The sequence below is a fragment of the Oncorhynchus mykiss genome, chromosome 20 (assembly GCF_057628025.1).
Source record: "Oncorhynchus mykiss isolate SJ-2025 chromosome 20, ASM5762802v1, whole genome shotgun sequence".
Classification (NCBI taxonomy): domain Eukaryota; kingdom Metazoa; phylum Chordata; class Actinopteri; order Salmoniformes; family Salmonidae; genus Oncorhynchus; species Oncorhynchus mykiss.
Window position 1 is genome coordinate 44,412,154 of NC_143041.1, and position 26,861 is coordinate 44,439,014.

The following is a 26,861-nucleotide window of genomic DNA, read 5'->3' on the forward strand; positions in this document are numbered from 1 at the left end:
AGTAGTATGAAACCCTACTACAATAACATTAGATTCTGAACATTACAAATAATAAAGCCCAGCAGAATTGGTATTTTGTCCACTAAAAAACATTGTAACATTAACAGAAATATAGAATTTGGTCAATAAACATGTTTTTCTTCTAATATAAGAGACGTACCTTAAACCCACTAAATAACCAACTATAAAACGGTAAATCATGTGTCACTTACTAAAGGATAACCGAAACAGCATTAAAACACATTCCAGACTAACATGGCATGCTCTGGAAGACAACTAGGAGCAGGACAAAGACACGACGGGATAACCAACATCATCATAACACTGATCTCCAACATCAATCAACAACATCAACAGCAGTCGCTAAACAAAACTCACATATATAGACAATTAGACTATTGATGCATTCTGACCGCCACAGAAAACACACAAACCAAAGACTCTGTATTGCATGTTCATGCACACACAAACACACACACAGACACACACACACACACACACATGGAAGACACACGCTGTGTGTGTCACGTTGACAACTTACAGGCACGTAAAGTGGTCGAGCAATCATTAAGAGAGACAGGAGAGAGAGGGAAGCCACGCTGCTGAAGGGTGTCCTTCGCGTTACTATGGTGATGCACATTGGCTGACATGCGAGAGCAGTCAGGCTCTGAACGGCCGCAATCAAAACAACATGCCAGCGTCATTCTCTTGTAGACGGACATCTTGGCTACAGTCATGGGACGGTTGGGCGGTTGGAGAGATGGAAGGATGAGAGGAAGGGGAGGAAAGGAAGCAGGTTAATGGCAAGGCAAGGTTATTCTGTAACCTAGTGAGGGGGGGGGGGATTGGGAGAGACGTGGGAGGGGCGCTAACAAAAAGGAACAGGTGCCGAGTCGGACCCTAAATACCAAGTCACTGACTAGTACAACTTCTACTCTACAATCTGAGACAGACCAATGTAGCTAAATCTCAACGAGGGCTTTAGTTTGAAAACATTCAATGATGCTAAACTTGTGTTCGTATGCACACAAAAGGAGGATCTTCAGTCAGTAGAGCTGTCGTCTCAGACTAGAGGACGTTAATATCAAAGGGTCAGCAGGTTAAATAGACTGTCAGGAACACTGCTTGACTGTACCCATCTGATACAATGGGTGAGAGGCTGGGTTACTGTACCCATCTGATGGGTGAGTGACTGGATTACTGTACCCATCTGATGGGTGAGTGACTGGGTTACTGTACCCATCTGATGGGTGAGTGACTGGGTTACTGTACCCATCTGATGGGTGAGTGACTGGGTTACTGTACCTGTATAAAAGGTGAGTGACTGGGTTACTGTACCTGTATAAAAGGTGAGTGACTGGGTTACTGTGGATACAGTGAGTGACTGGGTTACTGTACCCATCTGATGGGTGAGTGACTGGGTTACTGTACCCATCTAATAGGTGAGTGAATGGGTTACTGTACCCGTCTGATGGGTGAGTGACTGGGTTACTGAACCCATCTGATGGGTGAGTGACTGGGTTACTGTACCCATCTGATGGGTGAGTGACTGGGTTACTGTACCCATCTGAAGGGTGAGTGACTGGGTTATTGTACCCATCTGATGGGTGAGTGACTGGGTTACTGTACCTGTATAAAAGGTGAGTGACTGGGTTATTGTACCCATCTGATGGGTGAGTGACTGGGTTATTGTACCCATCTGATGGGTGAGTGACTGGGTTACTGTACCTGTATAAAAGGTGAGTGACTGGGTTACTGTACCTGTATAATAGGTGAGTGACTGGGTTACTGTACCTGTATAATAGGTGAGTGACTGGGTTACTGTACCTGTATAAAAGGTGAGTGACTGGGTTACTGTGCCTGTATAAAATATGAGTGACTGGGTTACTGTGCCTGTATAGAAGGTGAGTGACTGGGTTACTGTGCCTGTATAAAAGGTGAGTGACTGGGTTACTGTGCCTGTATAAAAGGTGAGTGACTGGGTTACTGTGCCTGTATAAAAGGTGAGTGACTGGGTTACTGTACCCATCTAATAGGTGAGTGACTGGGTTACTGTGCCCATCTAATAGGTGAGTGACTAGGTTACTGTACCCATCTAATAGGTGAGAGGCTGGGTTACTGTGCCTGTATAAAAGGTGAGTGACTGGGTTACTGTGCCTGTATAAAAGGTGAGTGACTGGGTTACTGTGCCTGTATAAAAGGTGAGTGACTGGGTTACTGCGCCTGTATAAAAGGTGAGTGACTGGGTTACTGTGCCTGTATAAAAGGTGAGTGACTGGGTTACTGTACCCATCTAATAGGTGAGTGACTGGGTTACTGTGCCCATCTAATAGGTGAGTGACTAGGTTACTGTACCCATCTAATAGGTGAGTGACTGGGTTACTGTACCCATCTAATAGGTGAGTGACTGGGTTACTGTGCCCATCTAATAGGTGAGTGACTGGGTTACTGTGCCTGTATAAAAGGTGAGTGACTGGGTTACTGTGCCTGTATAAAAGGTGAGAGGCTGGGTTACTGTGCATCATACGTCTCGTACTGATGCACCGTATCACAGTTACACCACAGGTAAATCACATGGTATAATATGCAGCCTGGTGACCAGACTGCTCGCGCGCGTCTGTCCATGTGCACCATCGAGCGTATGTTGATTTTGTCCACTCACACCAGACGCGATCAGGACACGCAGGTTGAAATATCAAAATGAACTCTGAACCAACTATATTAATTTGGGGACAGGTTGAAAAGTATTAAACATTAATGGCAATTTAGCTTGCTAGCTTCCTGTAGCTAGCTTATTTGTCCTGGGATATAAACATTGGGGTTGTTATTTTAGCTGAAATACACTCAGAGAATTTATCCACAGATAAAAGTGTAAATCTAGTTAGTTTCTAGCAATTTCTCCTCCTACAGGCTTCTTCTTCTGTGGACTTTATATGGCGGTTGGCAACCAACTTTAAGGTGCATTACCACCACCAACTGGACTGATCTTTCAATCACCCACGTGGTTACATGCTCCTAAAAATCAATGAGGAGATAGGAGAGGCGAGACTTGCTTGCTCGTCAATCGTCACAAATAGAATCAAGTTCTATTTTAGCGCCTGGCTACGCAGACGCTCGTTGACGCGCACAAGCAGTGTGTGCGCGCAATGATTGACTAACATGTATGTGTACATGTATTTTTTTGCAACGCTCGTGCACGTGACGCGGGCAGTGTGGTCAGCATGTAAATGTTTAAATAAAACAGTTAGCTGGTTTCGTGATGAACATGCTCTGTAAGCATTTGGCAACCCAAGCAAAGCGGCTCTGTGAAATCTCAGTGTTACACTGAAGCCTATGATGCTAGCTATATCTTCCTCATGTTGGCATCTGTCCACAGAGACGTTCACATGATGTAGACGCAGGATGAGATGTTTAGCCACATACAGTACAGTACACATGTAAGAGCGTGGGACTGGGCACCGGTCTCCTGGCTGCATGGGACCGGTTTGACTCAAAGTGTTGTATGTAAAGCAGTCCTCACTTTTTTGGATTCATAATGTAAAAGTGTGTCCATCTATCCCGATCACTTGACCAAAGTCCAAAGATCACTCACTGCAGCAAAGATCACCCACTGCAGCAAAGATCACTCACTGCAGCAAAGATCACCCACTGCAGCAAAGATCACCCACTGCAGCAAAGATCACCCACTGCAACACTGTTTTCTAGTGACGTTTATTTGGATACATCCATAACAACGGGCTAATGAGGTGCGATTTTCACCTGGCATAGAGAATGTGCTCTCTCGTCAGGACACTGTTGTTCAGAGGAGCTAGCCAACAACACAGCTAACACGATCACTTCAAACTGAGGCTGGAAAGACTGAAAACTAGCTGCACTTCTTTTAGTTCTACCTGTTTTCTATTGACATTTCTTTGTATATATCCATAAAAATGATGCCAGTTGATTCATGATTTAGACTGGCTGAGAAACGTTGCCTGTCTGTCTGTCTCGTACCGACTCCCGACATGTTGATTACTATGGGACAGTTGGAGATCGAATTTGAATATTGAAACAATGTTGAGAGACAGACAGCAATGTGTTTACAAATCTCCGCTGTTAAAAACTGGCCTAAAACAAATGTGAGATGCTTTTTATAGCGGAGATCAAGTTTGCAGTGGTCTAGGGCACTGCAACACAACGCAGCGCTAGCTGTGCCACCAGAGACTCTGGGTTCGCGCCCAGGCTCTGTCGCAGCGGGGCCGCGACCAGGAGGTCTGTGGGGCGACGCACAATTGGCCTAGCGTCGTCTGGGTTAAGGAGGGTTTGGCCAGTAGGGATATCCTTGTCTCATTGCGCACCAGCGACTCCTGTGCAGGGCTGGGCGCAGTGCACGCTAACCAAGGTAGCACGGTGTTTCCTCCAACACGTTGGTGATGCCGGCTTCCGGGTTGGAAGCGCGCTGTGTTAAGAAGCAGTGTGGCTTGGTTGGGTTGTGTTTCGGAGGAAGCAGGGCTTTCAACCTTCGTCTCTCCTGAGCCCGCACGGGAGTTGTAATGATGAGACAAGATAGTAATTACTAACAATTGGATACCATGAAATTGGGGAGAAAAGGGGGTAAAATAAGAAATATATATATAAAAAAAGTTTATAAATTGTCTGGCTGGGCTGATGAGACAGTGGATTGCTCAGTCAGATGGAACAGAGTGAATAGGCATTCCAACGTCATAGATTTAGCCGGTGGTAACTTGTGGAATCTGGTTTTAACCAATCAGCATTCAGGTCGTTGTATAAAGGCCAACAACTAAGTCAATATCCTATATATTCAATATCCAATCATGTTTGCTGCTTTCACAGTATCTTTTGATTTATTTTGAGCATTTCTGAGTTCTAACCATTGACTCATTCTAACCTCATCCAGATTGTTGAAGTGTTAGGAGGACATCTGGTGGTAGTCTGCAGTAACTGTTTCAAGTGAAATTGAGTCCAGAGATATGGGTGGTACATTCTATCTTAGGTTTTTGACTGCGTTCAATGTTCTCCTTGACCAGAGAGTAAAGCGTGCAAATGAGAAATGAATGAAGAGCGCAGGCAGGTAGCAGTATTGACCTTCAACACATGCTATATGAATGAATAACGCAGGCAGGCAGCAGTGTTGACCTTTGCCTGTGTCCTTATGAAGAAAGGACACAGGCAGGCAGCAGTACTGACCTTCTCCACATGATATATGAAGAAAGGACGCAGGCAGGCAGCAGTATTGACCTTCGCCACATGATATATGAAGAAAGGACGCAGGCAGGCAGCAGTATTGACCTTCGCCACATGATATATGAAGAAAGGACGCAGGCAGGCAGCAGTATTGGCCTTCGCCACATGATATATGAAGAAAGGACGCAGGCAGGCAGCAGTATTGACCTTCGCCACATGATATATGAAGAAAGGACGCAGGCAGGCAGCAGTATTGACCTTCGCCACATGATATATGAAGAAAGGACGCAGGCAGGCAGCAGTATTGACCTTCGCCACATGATATATGAAGAAAGGACGCAGGCAGCAATATTGACCTTCGCCACATGATATATGAAGAAAGGACGCAGGCAGGCAGCAGTATTGACCTTCGCCACATGATATATGAAGAAAGGACGCAGGCAGGCAGCAGTATTGACCTTCGCTACATGATATATGAAGAAAGGACGCAGGCAGGCAGCAGTATTGACCTTCGCCACATGATATATGAAGAAAGGACGCAGGCAGCAATATTGACCTTCGCCACATGATATATGAAGAAAGGACGCAGGCAGGCAGCAGTATTGACCTTCGCCACATGATATATGAAGAAAGGACGCAGGCAGGCAGCAGTATTGACCTTCGCCACATGATATATGAAGAAAGGAGGCAGGCAGGCAGCAGTATTGACCTTCGCCACATGATATATGAAGAAAGGAGGCAGGCAGGCAGCAGTATTGACCTTCGCCACATGCGACATGGACAGTAATTTAAACAATAACAGATCTAATTCATACTATGGAGGGGAACGGTAAGGTACCCATATCACTCACAATAGATCACTATAAGTGAACCGTTAACACATTGTTTCATGTTCCAAGGCAGCAGGAAGAGAACACATCAAGAGTTGGGGTCAATAGGTATGGACATAACATATAAAAGGCAAGACATGCGTCTCCAGTCCAGGCACACCGTTGAATAAGCCTGTTTGAAATCACCAAAGGAGAAACCTAACACAGACGTTAGACAGATCAAAACTGTTTTCGTTGCTGTTGAGACTGGTCCCAGATCTGTTTGTACTGTTATGCCAACTCCTATAATCATTGTCACGCCAAAACATGACAGATCTGGGACCAGGGTATATGCTGCTTTATCCTCTTGCTCTTAAATCAGAACATCACTGTATTGATTATCATTATGTATTGATTATCATTATGTATTGATTATCATTATGTATTGATTGCTACATTAATGTATTGATTATCATTATGTATTGATTATCATTATGTATTGATTGCTACATTAATGTAATGATTATCATTATGTATTGATTGCTACATTAATGTATTGATTATCATTATGTATTGATTGCTACATTAATCTATTGATTATCATTATGCATTGATTGCTACATTAATGTATTGATTATCATTATGTATTGATTATCATTATGTATTGATTATCATTATGCATTGATTGCTACATTAATGTATTGATTATCATTATGTATTGATTGCTACATTCATGTATTGATTATCATTATGTATTGATTGCTACATTAATGTATTGATTATCATTATGTATTGATTGCTACATTTATGTATTGATTATCATTATGTATTGATTGCTACATTCATGTATTGATTATCATTATGTATTGATTGCTACATTAATGTATTGATTATCATTATGTATTGATTGCTACATTAATGTATTGATTATCATTATGTATTGATTGCTACGTTAATGTATTGATTATCATTATGTATTGATTATCATTATGTATTGATTGCTAAATTAATGTATTGATTATCATTATGTATTGATTATTATGTATTGATTATCATTATGTATTGATTGCTACGTTAATGTATTGATTATCATTATGTATTGATTATCATTATGTATTGATTGCTACATTAATGTAATGATTATCATTATGTATTGATTGCTACATTAATGTATTGATTATCATTATGTATTGATTGCTACATTAATCTATTGATTATCATTATGCATTGATTGCTACATTAATGTATTGATTATCATTATGTATTGATTATCATTATGTATTGATTATCATTATGCATTAATTGCTACATTAATGTATTGATTATCATTATGTATTGATTGCTACATTCATGTATTGATTATCATTATGTATTGATTGCTACATTAATGTATTGATTATCATTATGTATTGATTATCATTATGTATTGATTATCATTATGTATTGATTGCTACATTAATGTATTGATTATCATTATGTATTGATTATCATTATGTATTGATTGCTACATTAATGTAATGATTATCATTATGTATTGATTGCTACATTAATGTATTGATTATCATTATGTATTGATTGCTACATTAATCTATTGATTATCATTATGCATTGATTGCTACATTAATGTATTGATTATCATTATGTATTGATTATCATTATGTATTGATTATCATTATGCATTGATTGCTACATTAATGTATTGATTATCATTATGTATTGATTGCTACATTCATGTATTGATTATCATTATGTATTGATTGCTACATTAATGTATTGATTATCATTATGTATTGATTGCTACATTTATGTATTGATTATCATTATGTATTGATTGCTACATTCATGTATCGATTATCATTATGTATTGATTGCTACATTCATGTATTGATTATCATTATGTATTGATTGCTACATTAATGTATTGATTATCATTATGTATTGATTGCTACATTAATGTATTGATTATCATTATGTATTGATTGCTACGTTAATGTATTGATTATCATATGTATTGATTATCATTATGTATTGATTGCTACATTAATGTATTGATTATCATTATGTATTGATTATTATTATGTATTGATTATCATTATGTATTGATTGCTACGTTAATGTATTGATTATCATTATGTATTGATTATCATTATGTATTGATTATCATTATATATTGATTATCATTATGTATTGATTGCTACATTAATGTATTGATTATCATTATGTATTGATTATCATTATGTATTGATTATCATTATGTATTGATTGCTACATTAATGTATTGATTATCAGTATGTACTGATTGCTACATTAATGTATTGATTAAAATTATGTATTGATTGCTACATTAATGTATTGATTATCATTATGTATTGATTGCTATGTTAATGTATTGATTATCATTATGTATTGATTGCTACATTAATGTATTGATTATCATTATGTATTGATTATCATTATGTATTGATTATCATTATGTATTGATTGCTACGTTAATGTATTGATTATCATTATGTATTGATTGCTACATTCATGTATTGATTATCATTATGTATTGATTATCAGTATGTATTGATTGCTACATTAATGTATTGATTATCATTATGTATTGATTGCTACATTAATGTATTGATTATCATTATGTATTGATTGCAACATTAATGTATTGATTATCATTATGTATTGATTATCATTATGTATTGATTGCTACATTCATGTATTGATTATCATTATGTATTGATTGCTACATTAATGTATTGATTATCATGATGTATTGATTGCTACGTTAATGTATTGATTATCATTATGTATTCATTGCTACATTAATGTATTGATTATCGTTATGTATTGATTATCATTATGTATTGATTATCATTATGTATTGATTGCTACATTAATGTATTGATTATCATTATGTATTGATTGCTACATTAATGTATTGATTATCATTATGTATTGATTGCTACATTAATGTATTGATTATCATTATGTATTGATTGCTACATTAATGTATTGACTATCAGTATGTATTGATTGCTACATTAATGTATTGATTATCAGTATGTATTGATTGCTACATTAATGTATTGATTATCATTATGTATTGATTGCTACATTAATGTATTGATTATCATTATGTATTGATTGCTACATTAATGTATTGATTATCAGTGTGTATTGATTGCTACATTAATGTATTGATTATCATTATGTATTGATTGCTACATTAATGTATTGATTATCAGTATGTACTGATTGCTACATTAATGTATTGATTATCATTATGTATTGATTGCTACATTCATGTATTGATTATCATTATGTATTGATTGCTACATTCATGTATTGATTATCATTATGCATTGATTGCTACATTAATGTATTGATTATCAGTATGTACTGATTGCTACATTAATGTATTGATTATCATTATGTATTGATTGCTACATTCATGTATTGATTATCATTATGTAGTGATTGCTACATTAATGTATTGATTATCAGTATGTATTGATTGCTACATTTATGTATTCATTATCATTATGTATTGATTATCATTATGTATTGATTGCTACATTCATGTATTGATTATCATTATGTATTGATTGCTACATTCATGTATTGATTATCATTATGTATTGATTGCTACATTCATGTATTGATTATCATTATGTATTGATTGCTACATTAAATATGAATAAGTGTTTGTTCCAAATTGTACCCTATGGTTTATATAGTGCACTACATATAGTGCACTACTGATGCAGAGGTTAACTGGTTTTATCCTGTAAATTGTCAATAAAGGACTTAACTGTTTTAGTGGCTATGTAGGTCATGTCAGGACAATGTCTGTATCCCCAATGACACCCTCTTTTCCCTATATACTACACGTCTTTTGACCGACTTCCCAAAGTAGTGCACTGTGAAGGGAATATGGCTCCATTTGGGACACGGGCCAACGACACTACAATGTTTATGCTAATGTTAGCTCTGCTTAAACCTAGACTGTAAACAAATTCCTGTCAACACTCATCTATAGTATAGTATACACATAGTATAGTACACATATAGTATAGTACACATATAATATAGTATAGTACACATATAGTAGAGTACACCTATAGTATAGCGTAGCACACATATTGCATAGTATACATTTAGTATCATACACATATAGTATAGTAGAGTACACGTACAGTATAGCACACTTATAGTATAGTATACAGTTAGTATAGTACACATATAGTATTGTAGAGTGCACATATAGTATAGTACACATATAGTACAATAGCATAGTACATGTATAGCATAGTATATTATATGTATAGTATGGTATAGTACACATATACGATTGTAGAGTACCTTCATAGTACACATATAGTATAGTATATTACATGTATAGTACATATATAGTATAGTATAATACATGTATATTATAGTACACAAAGTATAGTACGCATATAATATAGCACGCATATAGTATTTCTAGAGTACACATATAGTATAGTAAACAAGTAAACATATAGTATAGTACATGTATAGTATACACTGTGTTAAAATATTGTGCATTAAAACGCTCAATAAATATTATTTTTAAAGAACAGTAAATACTTACATCGTTTGCATCCACATTTCTTTATCCTTTTAGGATCTGTGATGTCATCGTGGCAAGCTTTGCAGTAGAAAAGTGCCCTATGAAAACACCCCAGACACATTTTAGTATCCAACCATCAGTAAGTCCAAGACTAATTTAACATCATTTGATGTCAAACTCTATTTGGAGGCTTTCTGAGTCTTTTCTACAGAGAACAATTAAATACTTTCACATACAGGGCATTCGGGAGTATTTAGACCCTTTGACTTTTTCCACATTTTGTTACATTACAACCTTATTCTAAAATGTATTAATTTGTTATTTCCCTTATCAATCTACACACAATACCCCATAATGACATCACAATACCCCATAATGACATCACAATACCCCATAATGACATCACAATACCCCATAATGACATCACAATACCCCATAATGACAAAGCAAAATAGGTTTTTAGAAATGTTTGATATGTGTAAAAAAAAAAAAAAGTGAAATATCACATTTACATAAGTATTCAAGTCTTCTTGGGTATGACACTACAAGCTTGGCACACCTGTATTTGCGGAGTTTTTCCCATTCTTCTCTGCAGATCCTCTCAAGTTCTGTCAGGTTGGACGGGAACTTTGCTGCACAGCTATTTTCAAGTCTCTCCAGAGATGTTCGATTGGGTTCAAGTCCGGGCTCTGGCTGGGCCACTCAAGGACATTCAGAGACTTGTCCTGAAGTCACTCCTGCGTTGTTTTGGCTGTGTGCTTAGGGTCGTTGTCCTGTTGGAAATTGAACCTTCGCCCTAGTCTGAGGTCCTGAGCACTCTGGAGCAGTTTTTCATCAAGGATCTCTCTGTACTTTGCTCCGTTCATCTCTCCCTCAATCCTGACTCCCTGCCACTGAAAAATGTCCGTACAGCATGATGCACCACCAAGCTTCCCCGTAGGGATGGTGCCAGGTTTCCTCCAGACGTGACACTTGGCATTCAGGCCAAAGAGTTCAATCTCGGTTTCATCAGACTAGAGAATCGTCTTTCTCCTTTCCAAATCATGTCCAATCAATTGAATTGAACACAGGCGGAACCCAATCAAGTTAGAAACATCTCAAGGATGATCAATGGAAACAGGAAGCACCTGAACTCAGTTTGGAGTCTTATGGCAAATCTCTGAATACTTATGTACATTGTTTTATACATTTGCAAACACATCTAAAAACCTGTTTTCACGTTGTCATTATGGGGTATTGTGATGTCATTATCAAATCAATCAATTTGAGAATAAGGCTGTAAAGTAACAAAATGTGGAAAAAAATCAAGGGGTCTGAATACTTCCCGAAGGCACTGTACAAGTACCTACCTCTTAACTTCTTTGGCATCGCTGGCGATAAAGAACCCCAAGGTTCCTTCCTGCATCTTCACATGGTTCCCGGGGTTGATGAGAGTGCTGTTGTAAATACAAAACAAAAATAGATGGTCGTCAAGGAGGAGAATCATTCTGTTACAGGCAGTTAGCATCCTAATGCTCTAAACACGAGGAATGGTACACACTTAGACAAGACCACTATCTAGTATGGACAAACAGAGGATGGTGACTGTAACGTAGCTCATGAGAATCACTGTAAAACAAATGTGAATCAAAGTTGACACTGCTATTATGAAATTGGCTGCATCATCCAATGTGCATTTGTAATGATGTAATGATTGATTAATATATAGAACCTCCATCTGTCAAGGATGAGAATGAACATTCAGGTAAGGTTAGGTGTCTTAGAGAGAACAACATTAGAGCTAAGGTACTGTATTCTAGCCTGGTCACCCCAGACCAGTTTGAGCACAACCATACCTGTATTCTAGCCTGGTCACCCCAGAACTGTGACAAATCACATAATATATTACATGGACTATACTACTGTTTTAAATCATATGGGTAGACATGATTTATGAATTACTAACCCTACATCTGCAAGGTCCCTGTCCCTCAGTCAAGTATTGAATGTCATTGTATTGAATTGTACTGAATTGAAGGACAGATTCAACCACAAATACCAGGGAGCTTTCGAATGCCTCGTAAAGAAGGGCAGTGATTGGTAGATGGGTCACAATAACAAATCACACATTGAATATCTCTTTAAGCATGGTCAAGTTAATAATTATGTTGCGGATTATGTATTAAACCACCCAGACACATCAAAGATGCAGGCGTCCTTCTGAACTGAGCTGCAGGACAGGAAGGAAACTGCTCAGGGGTGTCACCATGAGGCCATTGGTCATTTTAAAACAGCTACAGAGTTCAATGGCTGTGATGGGAGAAAACTGAGGATGGATCAACAACATCGTAGTGACTCCACAATAATGACCTAAATGACAGAGTGAAAAGAAGAATACGAATATACAGAATAAAAATATTCCAAAACATGCATCTTGTATGCAACAAGGTACTAAATAATAAGTAATACTGCAACAACATCAAAAATCACAGCAAAGGAATACACTTTTTTGGCCTAAATTCAAAGCCTTATATTTGGGTCGATTCCAACACAGGGGCCTCTCGAGTGGTGCAGCGGTCTAAGGCACTGCGTCGTAGTGCTAGAGGTGTTACTACAGATGCGGGTTCTATCCCGGGCTGTGTAGCAGCCGGCCGTGACCGGGAGACCCATGAGGCGGTGCACAATTGGCCCATTATCATCTGGGTTTGGCCAGCCGGGATGTCCTTATCTCATCGCTCTCTAGCGACTCCTGTGGTGGGCTGGGCGTATGCACGCTGACACGGTTGCCAGTTGGACAGTATTTCCTCCGACTCATTGGTGTGGCTGGTTAAGCGAGCAGTGTGTCAAGAAGCAGTGCGGCTTGGTCATGTCGTGTTTCGGAGGACGCATGGCTCTTGACCTTCGTCTCTCCCGAGTCCGTACGGGAGTTGCAACGATGGGCCAAGACTGTAAGTGCCAGTGTGGGGAGAAAAAAGTACTAAAAAACAACAACCACACATCACTGTGTAACTGCCTCCTTATTTTCAAGCATGGTGGTGGCTGCATCATGTTATGGGTATGCTTGACATCATCAATACTGGGGAGTTTTTCAGGATAAAAAGAAAGGGGATGGAGCTAAGCACAGGCAAAATCCTAGATGAAAACCTGCTTCAGTCTGCTTTATACCAGTCACTGGGATAGGATTTCCCCTTTCAGCAGGACAATAACCTACAACACAAGGCCAATCCTACACTGGAGTTGCTTACCAAGAAGACAGTGAATGTTCCTGAGTGGCCAAGTTAAAGTTTTGACTTAAATCTGCTTGATTTATATGTATTGCAAGACTTGAAAATTGCTGTCGAGCCATGATCCCCAACATCGTGACAGAGCTTGAAGAAGTTGCAGAGTATGTTGTGAAGATTGTTCACCAAAAACATGACAATTAAATACATTTTAATACCACTTTGTAACACAATAAACTGTGAATCCAAGGGGTCTGAATACTTTTGCAAGGCACTGTATGTGTCATGGCTGTGGTAATTCACAAATGTTAACATTTGGCAAATGGATAACCTGTATTGCGCCGCATGTGACTTGTTCAACATTATTTTTCACGATACTATATCTGACAAACATCAAGATGTACAATTGGCAATTTCTTCCTAGGTTCCTGCCTTTCTAGGGAGTATTTTCTAGTCACCGTGCTTCTACATCTGCAATGCTTGCTGTTTGGGGTTTTAGGCTGGGTTCCTGTATAGCACTTTATGACATCAGCTGATGTAAAAAGGGCTTTATAAATACAATTGATTTGAACTGTACCTGCTTTCCCGTATATCAGACTTGTACTCGATAGCGATCAGTAGCAGCTTTAGCTTCACATAGCAGAGTCTGGAGAGGAGCATTCAAAAACATCAATGTTATTAAACAATCAATGTGACAGAGAGAGAGAGAGAGAGAGAGAGAGAGAGAGAGAGAGAGAGAGAGAGAGCGAGGGAGAGGAATGTCGAGAGCAAACAATGGCGAGAGAGAGAAAAAAAAAAGAGAGAAAGAGAGAGAGTGAGGAATGTCGAGAGCGAACGATGGCGAGAGAGAGAGAGACAGAGAGACAGAGAGAGACTGAGGAATGTCGAGGGAACGAGGGAACAATAGCGAGAGAGAGAAAGAAAAAAGAGAGAAAGAGAGAGAGTGAGGAATGTCGAGAGCGAACGAGGGAACGATGGAGAGAGAGAGGCATGTAGATAGAGAATGAAAGTTGTAGAGAGAGAAAGAAAGAGAGAGGTGGGTGATGGTGATTTGAATATAATTGATATAGTAGGTACTTCAGAAAACAGTATCATACTTACTCACAAATGGTGGGGAAGGATAAGCCCACAAAGGCACTAGACAGGTACTCAGTATACATTTCATTGGCTACTCCTTCCAGATAATACTTCTGCCACGTGTCCTCTTCAATCTGAAACAATAAAGGATAAACCACGGCTTGCAAAGGTACCGTATATTATCAAGAACATATTTTATTTACCTCGCACAAAAAGTTAACAAAGTAACCATAAAGCAAATAACCCTGTAAGTGTATGTACATCAACGGTGTAGTCTTAAATATAAAACAAGTATTCTGAAATTACAAATACAGTCAGAATATGGAATAGTCTGTTCAGTTGTGGCCAAAAGTTTTGAGAATGACACAAATATTAATTTCCACAAAGATTGCTGCTTCAATGTCTTTAGATATTTTTTGTCAGATGTTACTATGGAATAGTGAAGTATAATTACAAGCATTTCATACGTGTCAAAGGCTTTTATTGACAATTACATGAAGTTGATGCAAAGAGTCAATATTTGCAGTGTTGACCCTTCTTTTTCAAGACCTCTGCAATCCGCCCTGGCATGCTGTCAATGAACTTCTGGGCCACATCCTGACTGATGGCAGCCCCATTCTTGCATAATCAATGCTTGGAGTTTGTCAGAATTTGTGGGATTTTGTTTGTTCACCCACCTCTTGAGGATTGACCACAAGTTCTCAATGGGATTAAGGTCTGGGGAGTTTCCTGGCCATGTTTTGTTCCCCGAGCAACTTAGCAACTTTTGCCTTATGGCAAGGTTCTCCATCATGCAGGAAAATGCATTTTTCTTCACTAAACTGTTCCTGGATGGTTGGGAGAAGATGCTCTCAGAGGATGTGTTGGTACAATTCTTTATTCGTGGCTGTGTTCTTAGGCAAAATTGTGAGTGAGCCCACTCCCTTGGCTGAGAAGCAACCCCACACATGAATGGTCTCAGGATGCTTTACTGTTGGCATGACACAGGACTGATGGCAGCGCTCACCTTGTCTTCTCCGGTCAAGCTTTTTTCCAGATGCCCCAAACAATCGGAAAGGGGATTCATCAGAGAAAATGACTTTACCCCAGTCCTCAGCAGTCCAATCCCTGTACCTTCTGCAGAATATCAGTCTGTCCCTGATGTTTTTCTTGGAGAGAAGTGGCTTCTTTGCTGCCCTTCTTGACACCAGGCCATCCTCAAAAAGTATTTGCCTTACTGTGCGTGCAGATGCACTCACACCTGCCTGCTGCCATTCCTGAGCAAGCTCTGTACTGGTGGTGCCCCGATCCCGCAGCTGAATCAACTTTAGGAGACGGTCCTGGCACTTGCTGGACTTCGTTGGGCGCCCTGAAGCCTTCTTCACAACAATTGAACCGCTCTCCTTGAAGTTCTTGATGATCCAATAAATGGTTGATTTAGGTGCAATCTTACTGGCAGCAATATCCTTGCCTGTGAAGCCCTATTTGTGCAAAGCAATGATGACGGCACGCATTTCCTTGCAGGTAATCATGGTTGACAGAGGAAGAACAATGATTCCAAGCACCACCCTCCTTTTGAAGCTTCAAGTCTGTTATTCAAACTCAATCAGCATGACAGAGTGATCTCCAGCCTTGTCCTCGTCAACACTCTGACCTGTGATAACGAGAAAATCACTGACATGATATCAGCTGGTCCTTTTGTGGCAGGGCTGAAATGCAGTGGAAATGTTTTTTTGGGGATTCAGTTCATTTGCATGGCAAATAGGGACTTTGCAATTAATTGCAATTCATCTGATCACTCTTCATAACATTCTGGAGTGTATGCAAATTGCCATCATACAAACTGAGGCAGCAGACTTTGTGAAAATTAATATTTGTGTCATTCTCAAAAGTTTTGGCCACGACTATATATTTAAAATAGTCTGAATATTCCCTTCATTAGTCTTTACTAGAACCCAGGCACCTACAGACAAAGGATGAAGAACAATGCTATACTAAAGCCCGTGGACAAGTGGAATAATCTCCAGCTCTTCCTGGTCATTGGAAATGGGTTTGACCCATGATTACAGTCTGTTTACATGTACCTTGATAAAGGACCTCATGGAGAAGAGGTTGGCCAGCATGGTGGAGAGGCCCTGAGCCAGACAACTCTGTGCGATGAAGCCAAGCTTCAGCTCAGCAAGGCAAATGGCATCGTCACCCTCCTTCCAGTTCCAACTGGGAATGTTCAAAAGGTGGGCCTGGGGACACGCAGGAAAGATGCAGAGAGATTAGGGTTCCAAAATGTCGGTAAGTGTCCCAAAATGTCCAGGCTTTGTAGCATTCCTGGTTGGAGGATTCCGAATGTCCTCTTAATCCATTATGATTCCGGGAATCTGGAAAAACCTGGCAATTTTATGAAAGTTACAACCCTAAAATATATAATTGAGGTGCAGGAAGAATATCAGTAGAGATCTAGATCTTGTGATCTAATGTTCTCAGCCTGCCTCCGCTGGAGTTCAATGACACATTGTAATAACTCTGATGGGGTTGTACTGCACACACCTTGTTGTGGTACTGCAACATCTGGGTAATGATTCTGATCTTCGGGTGGTAGTTCTTGATGGATATCACCCTGAGGTATTGTTAGAAGAAACATTGTAAGAACCCGTCTACAGGATCTTGGACTCAGTAGTAACACAGTTTTCTTGCTTAGGGAACTTGAGAGTTGACATTGGCATATTGTATGGCAGTCAGTTATAACAGTCAATTATTTTTAGTACATTATCTATTATCAATGCATTACTCCAGAATACATACAGTTGAAGTTGGAAATTTACATACACTTAGGTTGGAGTCATTAAAACTTGTTTTTCAACCACTCCACAAACTTCTTGTTAACAAACTATAGTTTTGGCAAGTCGGTTAGGACATCTACTTTGTGCATGACACAAGTAATTCTTCCAGCAATTGTTTACAGACAGATTATTTCACTTATAATTCAATGTATCACAATTCCAGTGGGTCAGAAGTTTACATACACTAAGTTGACTGTGCCTTTAAATAGCTTCGGGAAATTACAGAAAATTATGTCATGGCTTTAGAAGCTTCTGTTAGCCTAATTTACATAATTTGAGTCAATTGGAGGAGGACTTGTGGATGTATTTCAAGGCCTACCTTCAAACTCAGTGCCCCTTTGCTTGACATCATGGGGAAATCAAAAGGAATAAGCCAAGACCTCAGAAAAAAAATGGTAGTCTGGTTCATCCTTGGGAGCAATTTCCAAATGCCTGAAGGTACCATGTTCATCTGTACAAACAATAGTACACAAGTATAAACACCATGGGACCATGCAGCCGCTCAGGAAGGAGACGCATTCTGTCTTCTAGAGAGACAGTGCAAATCAATCCCAGAACAACAGCAAAGGACCTTGTGAAGATGCTGGAGGAAACAGGTACAAAAGTATCTATATCCACAATAAAATGAGTCCTATGTCGACATAACCTGAAAGGCCCCTCAGCAAGGAAGAACCCACTGCTCCAAAACCGCCATTAAAAAGCCAGACTACGGTTGCACATGGGGACGAAGATGGTACTTTTTCGAGAAATGTCCCCTGGTCTGATGAAACAAAAATAGAACTGTTTGGCCAAAATGACCATTGTTATGTTTGGAGGAAAAAGGGGTAGGCTTGCAAGCCGAAGAACACCATCCCAACCGTGAAGCACAGGGGTGGCAGCATCATGTTGTGCGGGTGCTTTGCTGCAGGAGGGACTGGTGCACTTCACAAAATAGATGACTTCATGAGGAAGGAACATTACGTGGATATATTGAAGCAACATCTCAAAACATCAGTCAGGAAGTTAAAGCTTGGTCGCAAATGGGTCTTCAAAATGGACAATGACCCCAAGCATACGTCAAAATGGCTTAAGGCTTAAGGACAACAAAGTCAAGGTATTGGAGTGGCCATCACAAAGCCCTGACCTCAATCCTATAGAAAAAGCGTGTGCGAGCAAGGAGGCCTACAAACCTGACTCAGTTACACCAACTCTGTCAGGAGCTTCCCTAACTTATTGTGGGAAGCTTGTGGAAGGCTCCCGAAACGTTTGATCCAAGTTGAACAATTTAAAGGCAATGCTACCAAATACTAATTGAGTGTATGTAAACTTCTGACCCACTGGGAATGCGATGAAAGAAATAACAGCTGAAATAAATAATTCTCTCTACGATTATTCTGACATTTCACATTCTTAAAATTAAGAGGTGATCCTAACTGACCTAAGACGGGGGGATATTTACTAGAATTAAATGTCAGGAATTGTGTAAAACTGAGTTTAAATGTATTTGGCTAAGGTGTATGTAAACTTCCGACTTCAACTGTGCTGTGCTTTCTTTTGAATTTTACCCCTTTTTCTCCCCAATTTTGTGGTATCCAATTGTTTTAGTAGCTACTATCTTGTCTCATCGCTACAACTCCCGTACGGGCTCGGGAGAGACGAAGGTTGAAAGTCATGCGTCCTCCGATACACAACCCAACCAAGCCGCACTGCTTCTAAGCAGCACTGCTTCTACACAGCACGAATCCAACCCGGAAGCCAGCCGCACCAATGCGCCGGAGGAAACACTGTGCACCCGGCTACCTTGGCTAGCGCACACTGCGCCCAGCCCGCCACAGGAGTCACTGGTGCGCGATGAGACAAGGACACCCCTACCGACCAAGCCCTCCCTAACCCGGGTGACGCTAGGCCAATTGTGCGTCGCCCCACGGATCTCCCGGTCGCGGCCGGTTACGACAGAGCCTGGGCGCAAACCCAGGGACTCTGATGGCACAGCTGGCACTGCAGTACAGCGCCCTTAACCACTGCGCCACCCGGGAAGCCCAGTATTCACATGCTTTCACGTATAATTTTTGTCCTCTAGTCATGTTTCAATGGGATAGTAAATGTGATATGTTTTGTAAATCAACAATATCTTTGCAAGGTATATTTGTACAACACAATAGGTTGATAATGTTGTATCTGTACCTCATGATGTTGGAAGCATCCTCAGCATCAGGGTCTGCACAGTATTTATTAGCTAGGATCAAACAGGCATCTGCTGACTCTATCTGAGGGATGACAGAAGACTAGATAAGACCTGACTATCTGTGGGATGACAGAGAGACTAGATAAGACCTGACTATCTGAGGGATGACAGAGAGACTAGATAAGACTAGACTATCTGAGGGATGACAGAGAGACTAAGTAAGACCTGACTATCTAAGGGTTGACAGAGAGACTAGATAAGACCTGAATCTATCTGAGGGATGACAGAGAACTAGATTAAGAATTGAATAGATCTGAGGGATGACAGAGAGATTAAGAACTGAACAGATCTGAGGGATGGCAGAGAGACTAGATTAAGAACTGAATAGATCTGAGGGATGACAGAGAGACTAGATAAGACCTGAATCTATCTGAGGGATGACATAAATACTAGATTAAGAATTGAACAGATCTGAGGGATGACAGAGAGACTAGATTAAGAACTGAATAGATCTGAGGGATGACAGAGAGACTAGATTAAGAACTGAATAGATCTGAGGGATGACAGGGAGACTAGTTTAAGAACAGATTCTATACAGACAGATTCTGTAGAGAGTCCCAAATGGCATCCAATGGACCATAAGGCTCAGGACATTAGACAGATACCAATCGCCCTGGTGCTCCCTCTAAAGACACCACAGCAGAATCAAAGAGATCACAACTACATTCATTCAGAGCTATGAACAGTAGCTATCATACGTCACAGAGCGTTCATTTCTGACTTTGTTCCTGTCGTATTTAGCCTATTTATTTCCCCTTTATCAATCTCAATGATTTACCTGGCTGTGTTAACGAATGTTTGAAAGTAAAACTTTTTTTTTTTTATAAAGGTAACCGATTTGTAACTCTTTATAAAGGTAAAATTATTGTAACTCTTCATAAACGTGACCGTATTGTAAGTGACCAAATTAACTTATACGATAAGGACCTGGTATAGTTCTTGAAGAGTTGGTTGGAGATGCACTGCTGAGGCCGTTTTGCTCTGCTATAGCAGCTGTAAGGAATGAGTCAGGTAGGTTCACACATCATTTAAACAGGCCAGTTACCTTGACTCTGGCCAGGTCGTGTGGGTTGAGAACAGATCCCTGGTAGAACTCCACCTGGGTGAAGTGCCGCTTGAACAAGGCTTCCAGCTCAAGATTAGGGGAAATACTGGGATAGAAAGTAGAGTGTGTTAATGTTAACCGAGGCTTCCAGCTCAAGATTAGGGGAAATACTGGGATAGAAAGTAGAGTGTGTTAATGTTAACCGAGGCTTCCACCTCAAGATTAGGGGAAATACTGGGACAGAAAGTAGAGTGTGTTAATGTTAACCGAGGCTTCCAGCTCAAGACTAGGGGAAATACTGGGATAGAAAGTAGAGTGTTTTAATGTTAACCGGGGCTTCCAGCTCAAGATTAGGGGAAATACTGGGACAGAAAGTAGAGTGTGTTAATGTTAACCGAGGCTTCCAGCTCAAGACTAGGGGAAATACTGGGATAGAAAGTAGAGTGTTTTAATGTTAACCGGGGCTTCCAGCTCAAGATTAGGGGAAATACTGGGATAGAAAGTAGAGTGTGTTAATGTTAACCGAGGCTTCCAGCTCAAGATTAGGGGAAATACTGGGACAGAAAGTAGAGTGTGTTAATGTTAACCGAGGCTTCCAGCTCAAGATTAGGGGAAATACTGGGACAGAAAGTAGAGTGTGTTAATGTTAACCGAGGCTTCTAGCTCAAGATTAGGGGAAATACTGGGACAGAAAGTAGAGTGTGTTAATGTTAACCGAGGCTTCCAGCTCAAGATTAGGGGAAATACTGGGACAGAAAGTAGAGTGTGTTAATGTTAACCGAGGCTTCCAGCTCAAGATTAGAGGAAATACTGGGATAAAAAGTAGTGTGTTAATGTTAACCGAGGCTTCCAGCTCAAGACTAGGGGAAATACTGGGACAGAAAGTAGTGTGTGTTAATGTTAACCGAGGCTTCCAGCTCAAGATTAGGGGAAATACTGGGATAGAAAGTAGAATGTGTTAATGTTAACCGAGGCTTCCAGCTCAAGACTAGGGGAAATACTGGGACAGAAAGTAGAGTGTTTTAATGTTAACCGGGGCTTCCACCTCAAGATTAGGTTGTGTACTGAGACAGACAGGACACTTGTGTTAATGTTGGGGCTCTGAGTGAGTTCTCCTCCTCAGCAAGTCAAATTGCAATTCATTGTGTAGTAATTGAAGGGTCATTTATTCTAATGATGCAACGGGTGGGCTATACCAAACGGTTTCCATGGTTTCCATGGATCTGGGTGCTTATCAGGATATAGTCATTGTAGAGTCTGAGTATTCCAAAACAAGGAAAGGTGGTAGCAGCTCCCAAAAGGTTGTTGGGGTAATTTTGGGAGCTGCTATCACCTTTCCTTCTCTGAAACACTCAGTATTGTTATGAGTCTTGGGGCCATTTTCCCAGACTCAGATTAAACCCATAGTCCTGGAATAAAACACACTTTCAATGGACTATCAATTGGTTTTTATGGTCTTTAGTCCAAGACTAGGTTTAATCTGGGTCCGGGAAACTGGCCCGTAAAGTGTAAGGAAAAAACATGGTACACTTACTTATGGAGAAAAACAATTTCTACATTGACATCATCCCTGTCCTTGTGTAGGAAGTCTTTAAGGAAGTTGGACACACTTTCAAGGGTAATATGACCACAGACCACGATGTGCCTATAGGAAATAAGATCCAGGAATAGTCATAAGATTTTAACTATGGTTTGCTAAAAGCTGCAGCCAAAATAAAGATGTTGATAGACTGCTGACGGATGTTTCACGTTCTTTCTTGACTCTGGAAAAAAAAAAAAATCATACTTTGGATCTGACAGATTTTTTGGTATTTTTAAAGACCTGGAAAAGTTGGTTTCCGTGTAGACAACACACACAGCCAGCCCACTGTTTATTACCAAACAACACATAATTCTCCCTGACTTCTACGGTACATGGTCTTTGATGAACAATAGTCCATTGTTATGTGAACAGTTGACAGTACTAAAGCCCTTTAGACTGTACAGTCCGTCCTATGTAAGGCCTGAAGGACAGGTCAAGAGCAGAGAGCATTCTGGCTTCCCACTAACAGATTAAAAATAATGACAATTTTCATTGTTGGAGATTACGATGTGATTGCTACATTCTACAATCCAAAAAAGAGCTTATCTTTAGCAAGATTCATGTTGTCTCCACGGGGGGGTAACTTTCCATCAGACAGTATCCCTGCTATAGGATAGTACCCGCAGGATTGTGAGATAAACTCTTCATTGTGAGATAAAACTCAGGATGGGGTTAAGAAGGGCATTTCTTTAAGCTGTTATTGCAATGATCAGTTCCATCACATATTGTACCAAACTTATTGGTTTGAAGATTTACAGTGGGGCAAAAAAGTATTTAGTCAGCCACCAATTGTGCAAGTTCTCCCACTTAAAAAGATGAGAGAGGCCTGTAATTTTCATCACAGGTACACTTCAACTATGACAGACAAAATGAGAAAAATGAATGAAAATGAAAACCTCCTTCCATCAGCAAGGGAATTGAAGATGAAACGTGGCTGGGTCTTTCAGCATGACAATGATCCCAAACACACCGCCCGGGCAACGAAGGAGTGGCTCCGTAAGAAGCATTTCAAGGTCCTGGAGTGGCCTAGCCAGTCTGCAGATCTCAACCCCATAGAAAATCTTTGGAGGGAGTTGAAAGTCCGTGTTGCCCAGCAACAGCCCCAAAACATCACTGCTCTAGAGGGGATCTACATGGAGGAATGGGCCAAAATACCAGCAACAGTGTGTGAAGACTTACAGAAAACGTTTGACCTCTGTCATTGCCAACAAAGGGTATATAACAAAGTATTGAGATAAACTTTTGTTATTGACCAAATACTTATTTTCCACCATAATTTGCAAATAAATTCATAAAAAATCCTACAATGTGATTTTCTGGATTGTTTTCCCTCATTTTGTCTGTCATAGTTGAAGTGTACCTATGATGAAAATTACAGGCCTCGCTCATCTTTTTAAGTGGGAGAACTTGCACAATTGGTGGCCGACTAAATACTTTTTTGCCCCACTGTAGATACAAGTAATTTCTACCAACAATTTCTCACATACCTGCACATGATTTTGAAATAAATCGAACATTGTGTATCTTATTACATTTCTTATTTATCATATTGTATCTTGTTTACATTATAGAATTGGGTCTTTATGTGAATATTACAGATAAATTCTATTCATATTTGTATATGAAAAGGTATGAAAAAGGGGAATATACTAGGACAGTAGGACTGAGAGATAAGAATACGAATCACATGAAACAGAAATACACATCCTTCAGAAAGCAGAAGAAAGGAGAAGAGAATAAATTACCAAAAACAGACGCTGGCTATAGAGACTTGACTAAAAAAATATATAAATTACCATATCAGACGCTGGCTGAAGAGACTTGACTAAAAGAAAGTCCCAAAAAATTATCCACAACAAATTAAACAACAAAAAAATTGTAAAAACGAGCCAAGAGAAGTTTGTTCAGAGGGATGAGGCAGTAGGGATGAATCCTACTGTACTTTGAGATACACATATTGTAACTTGAATTTCTGCATATAATCATTCATTGATTGATGTCAATGGGAGATTTGCATGGAAATTTGAGTTATGAGCACACATCTCAAGGTAGTATTTGGCCCCTTAGGTTGTAGGTCTGACTGCAGATTAAGGCCAGGAATGTAGCAGGGCTTGGAAAATCAAATGAACTGCTGGTACCACACAAAAAAAAACAAGGAAATAAAAGTAAACTGGAAGCAAGCGAGGAACGTGCCAGAGCGTATGTGGACATGAAAAAGACACAAAAAAGTTTATTAACATTCACTTGAAATCATCTGGGAATAAATTCGATTTAGATTAGCTGATTATTTAACTAAAGGTTAGTCCCGTTTTGTAGGTCTGTTTCCCAGGACACTTAATTAAGACACTAGTCATTATTTAATTGTTTTAATTGTGAAGTATTTTCAATGACATCATCTCTGTCATTAAGATAGAGCATATAATGTTAAAAATTCAATATATTCATGAATTTACAAATGCTATATAAAATGACTACAACTCTAGTTGGAATCAGTCCTGACTTTAAGTGCTCCCCCCCCAAAAAAAATAATAATAATATGTGCATTGTGGTGGGTGGTAAGATGCATATAACCGGCAACCATAAAACACAGACACAAACATGTAAGCATTCTAGTAAATAAATGAGTAAAACGTTCAAGCATATAGCAAATAATACTTTTGACACGATGACGGCTAGCACACGAATACCGGTACAAAACAACAGCATAAGCTTTTCATGGCCAAACTCTCCAGTCACCTGTGTGACTTAAAAAAATATATATATTTTTAAAAGGTCTAGACTTTTCAATATAAAACATTTTAGAATAATTTACTGGTACTCCTCTTTAGGAGAGGGGGGGGGGGCAATTTGAGAAGTCACACCAAAACCACACCTTTTACAATCATTTTGTTTGTTTGTTTATTTGTTTGACTTACTTTCTGCCTCGGGTCGAGTTATAACTCCCTCCGTATTTCTTCCGATTAAGGATGAGAGCAGCAATTTCTGGCACGTAGCGAGCAAACATGGCCTACATGCATGGAACAGAGAAACAAAAGGGCATGCAGAGGACGATTCTACTGCGGCAGAGGCAGTAGAGCCTCCCAGTAATACTTACTTTCTCCCATTAACAGCACTATAGGAACCACCATATTTCTTGCGGTTTCCTATTAACTCTATGATTTCAGGGACGTAGCTCGCAAACATGGCCTAAGGAGAAGATAGGAGAGAGAAGAAGAGACTAAAACAAAGATAGGCAAAGAGAGAGAGAGAGAGCAGGGCGTCTATTTTTGCTTCAAATATATCCGTAAAATCTGAAAATTCTAGAAAAAAATAAATGAAAAAATAATAGAATAGAAAATTTGCACAAAAAAAAAGGTGAATTTCTCTCGATACAATTAGTTGACGGATAGAACAAGTCAGATTACTTACTACCTTATAGTAAAAGTTAGAACAAAATCTGAAATTATGTAAATGTTATCATATTCAGATTCTAGGGGGATAAAAGTATGATAAGCAAATGATGAAGAAAAAAATGTCAGGAAATTTAACTTAGCTTTTACGGATATTTAGTTAGGAAAAAAGCAGGAAAATGACACAGTTGACACTGTACGCCAATCTGTTATTGAAAAAGTTTTCAAGTAATAAAAAGGAAGGAAAAAACCTTATATGCCATGTTTTGTCCAACAAACACTTATGCCAGGTTGATTTGAATAGCACAGCCTACCGTAACATATCTTCAAATTTAAATTAGCTGAAAAATGTGTTTATCCAATAGATTTGAGGCCTTTATGCTTAAATTTGACTTGTAATTATAATGTATAAACTTACAGTATATACAAAGTGTACATAACTGACTTACAGTATTGTATACATGTATATAAACGATATAATATAACTTACATACATGTAACTAAACTTGGGTAAAAGAGTGATTGGTAATGTCACTGATAATACTCTGAACTACTGTAGTAGTACTGTACTACTGTCTGAACTGACTACTGTAGTACTGTACTACTGTCTGAACTGACTACTGTAGTATTGTACTACTGTCTGAACTGACTACTGTAGTATTGTCCTACTGTCTGAACTAACTACTGTAGTAGTACTGTCTGAACTGACTACTGTAGTACTGTCCTACTGTCTGAACTGACTACTGTAGTACTGTCCTACTGTCTGAACTGACTACTGTAGTAGTACTGTCTGAACTGACTACTGTAGTACTGTCCTACTGTCTGAACTAACTACTGTAGTATTGTCCTACTGTCTGAACTGACTACTGTAGTAGTACTGTCCTACTGTCTGAACTGACTACTGTAGTACTGTACTACTGTAGTACTGTCCTACTGTCTGAACT

The 26,861-nt window shown here is 39.3% G+C and overlaps 1 protein-coding gene across 4 annotated transcripts in view; it reads right to left on the bottom strand.

The window, feature by feature from the left end:
* The window catches only part of LOC100301650 (calcium-activated potassium channel subunit alpha-1a), a 204,527-nt gene that overhangs the window by 49,910 nt on the left and 127,756 nt on the right, over positions 1-26,861 (bottom strand). Inside the window, exons 9-20 of one of the 4 annotated variants that reach the window (XM_090213113.1) lie at positions 25,623-25,714; positions 22,481-22,591; positions 20,947-21,052; positions 19,841-19,923; positions 17,385-17,454; positions 16,925-17,080; positions 14,886-14,995; positions 14,362-14,430; positions 11,934-12,020; positions 10,606-10,682; positions 6,036-6,044; positions 542-727 (exon numbers count right to left, since the gene is read on the bottom strand). In XM_090213113.1, coding sequence (XP_090069239.1) covers positions 542-727; positions 6,036-6,044; positions 10,606-10,682; positions 11,934-12,020; positions 14,362-14,430; positions 14,886-14,995; positions 16,925-17,080; positions 17,385-17,454; positions 19,841-19,923; positions 20,947-21,052; positions 22,481-22,591; positions 25,623-25,714 — 1,156 coding nt within the window. Of the gene's footprint in view, positions 1-541; positions 728-6,035; positions 6,045-10,605; positions 10,683-11,933; positions 12,021-14,361; positions 14,431-14,885; positions 14,996-16,924; positions 17,081-17,384; positions 17,455-19,840; positions 19,924-20,946; positions 21,053-22,480; positions 22,592-25,443; positions 25,536-25,622; positions 25,715-26,861 lie in introns of all 4 variants that reach the window. The other 3 variants (XM_090213114.1, XM_090213112.1, XM_090213111.1) reach the window with 3 other exon arrangements.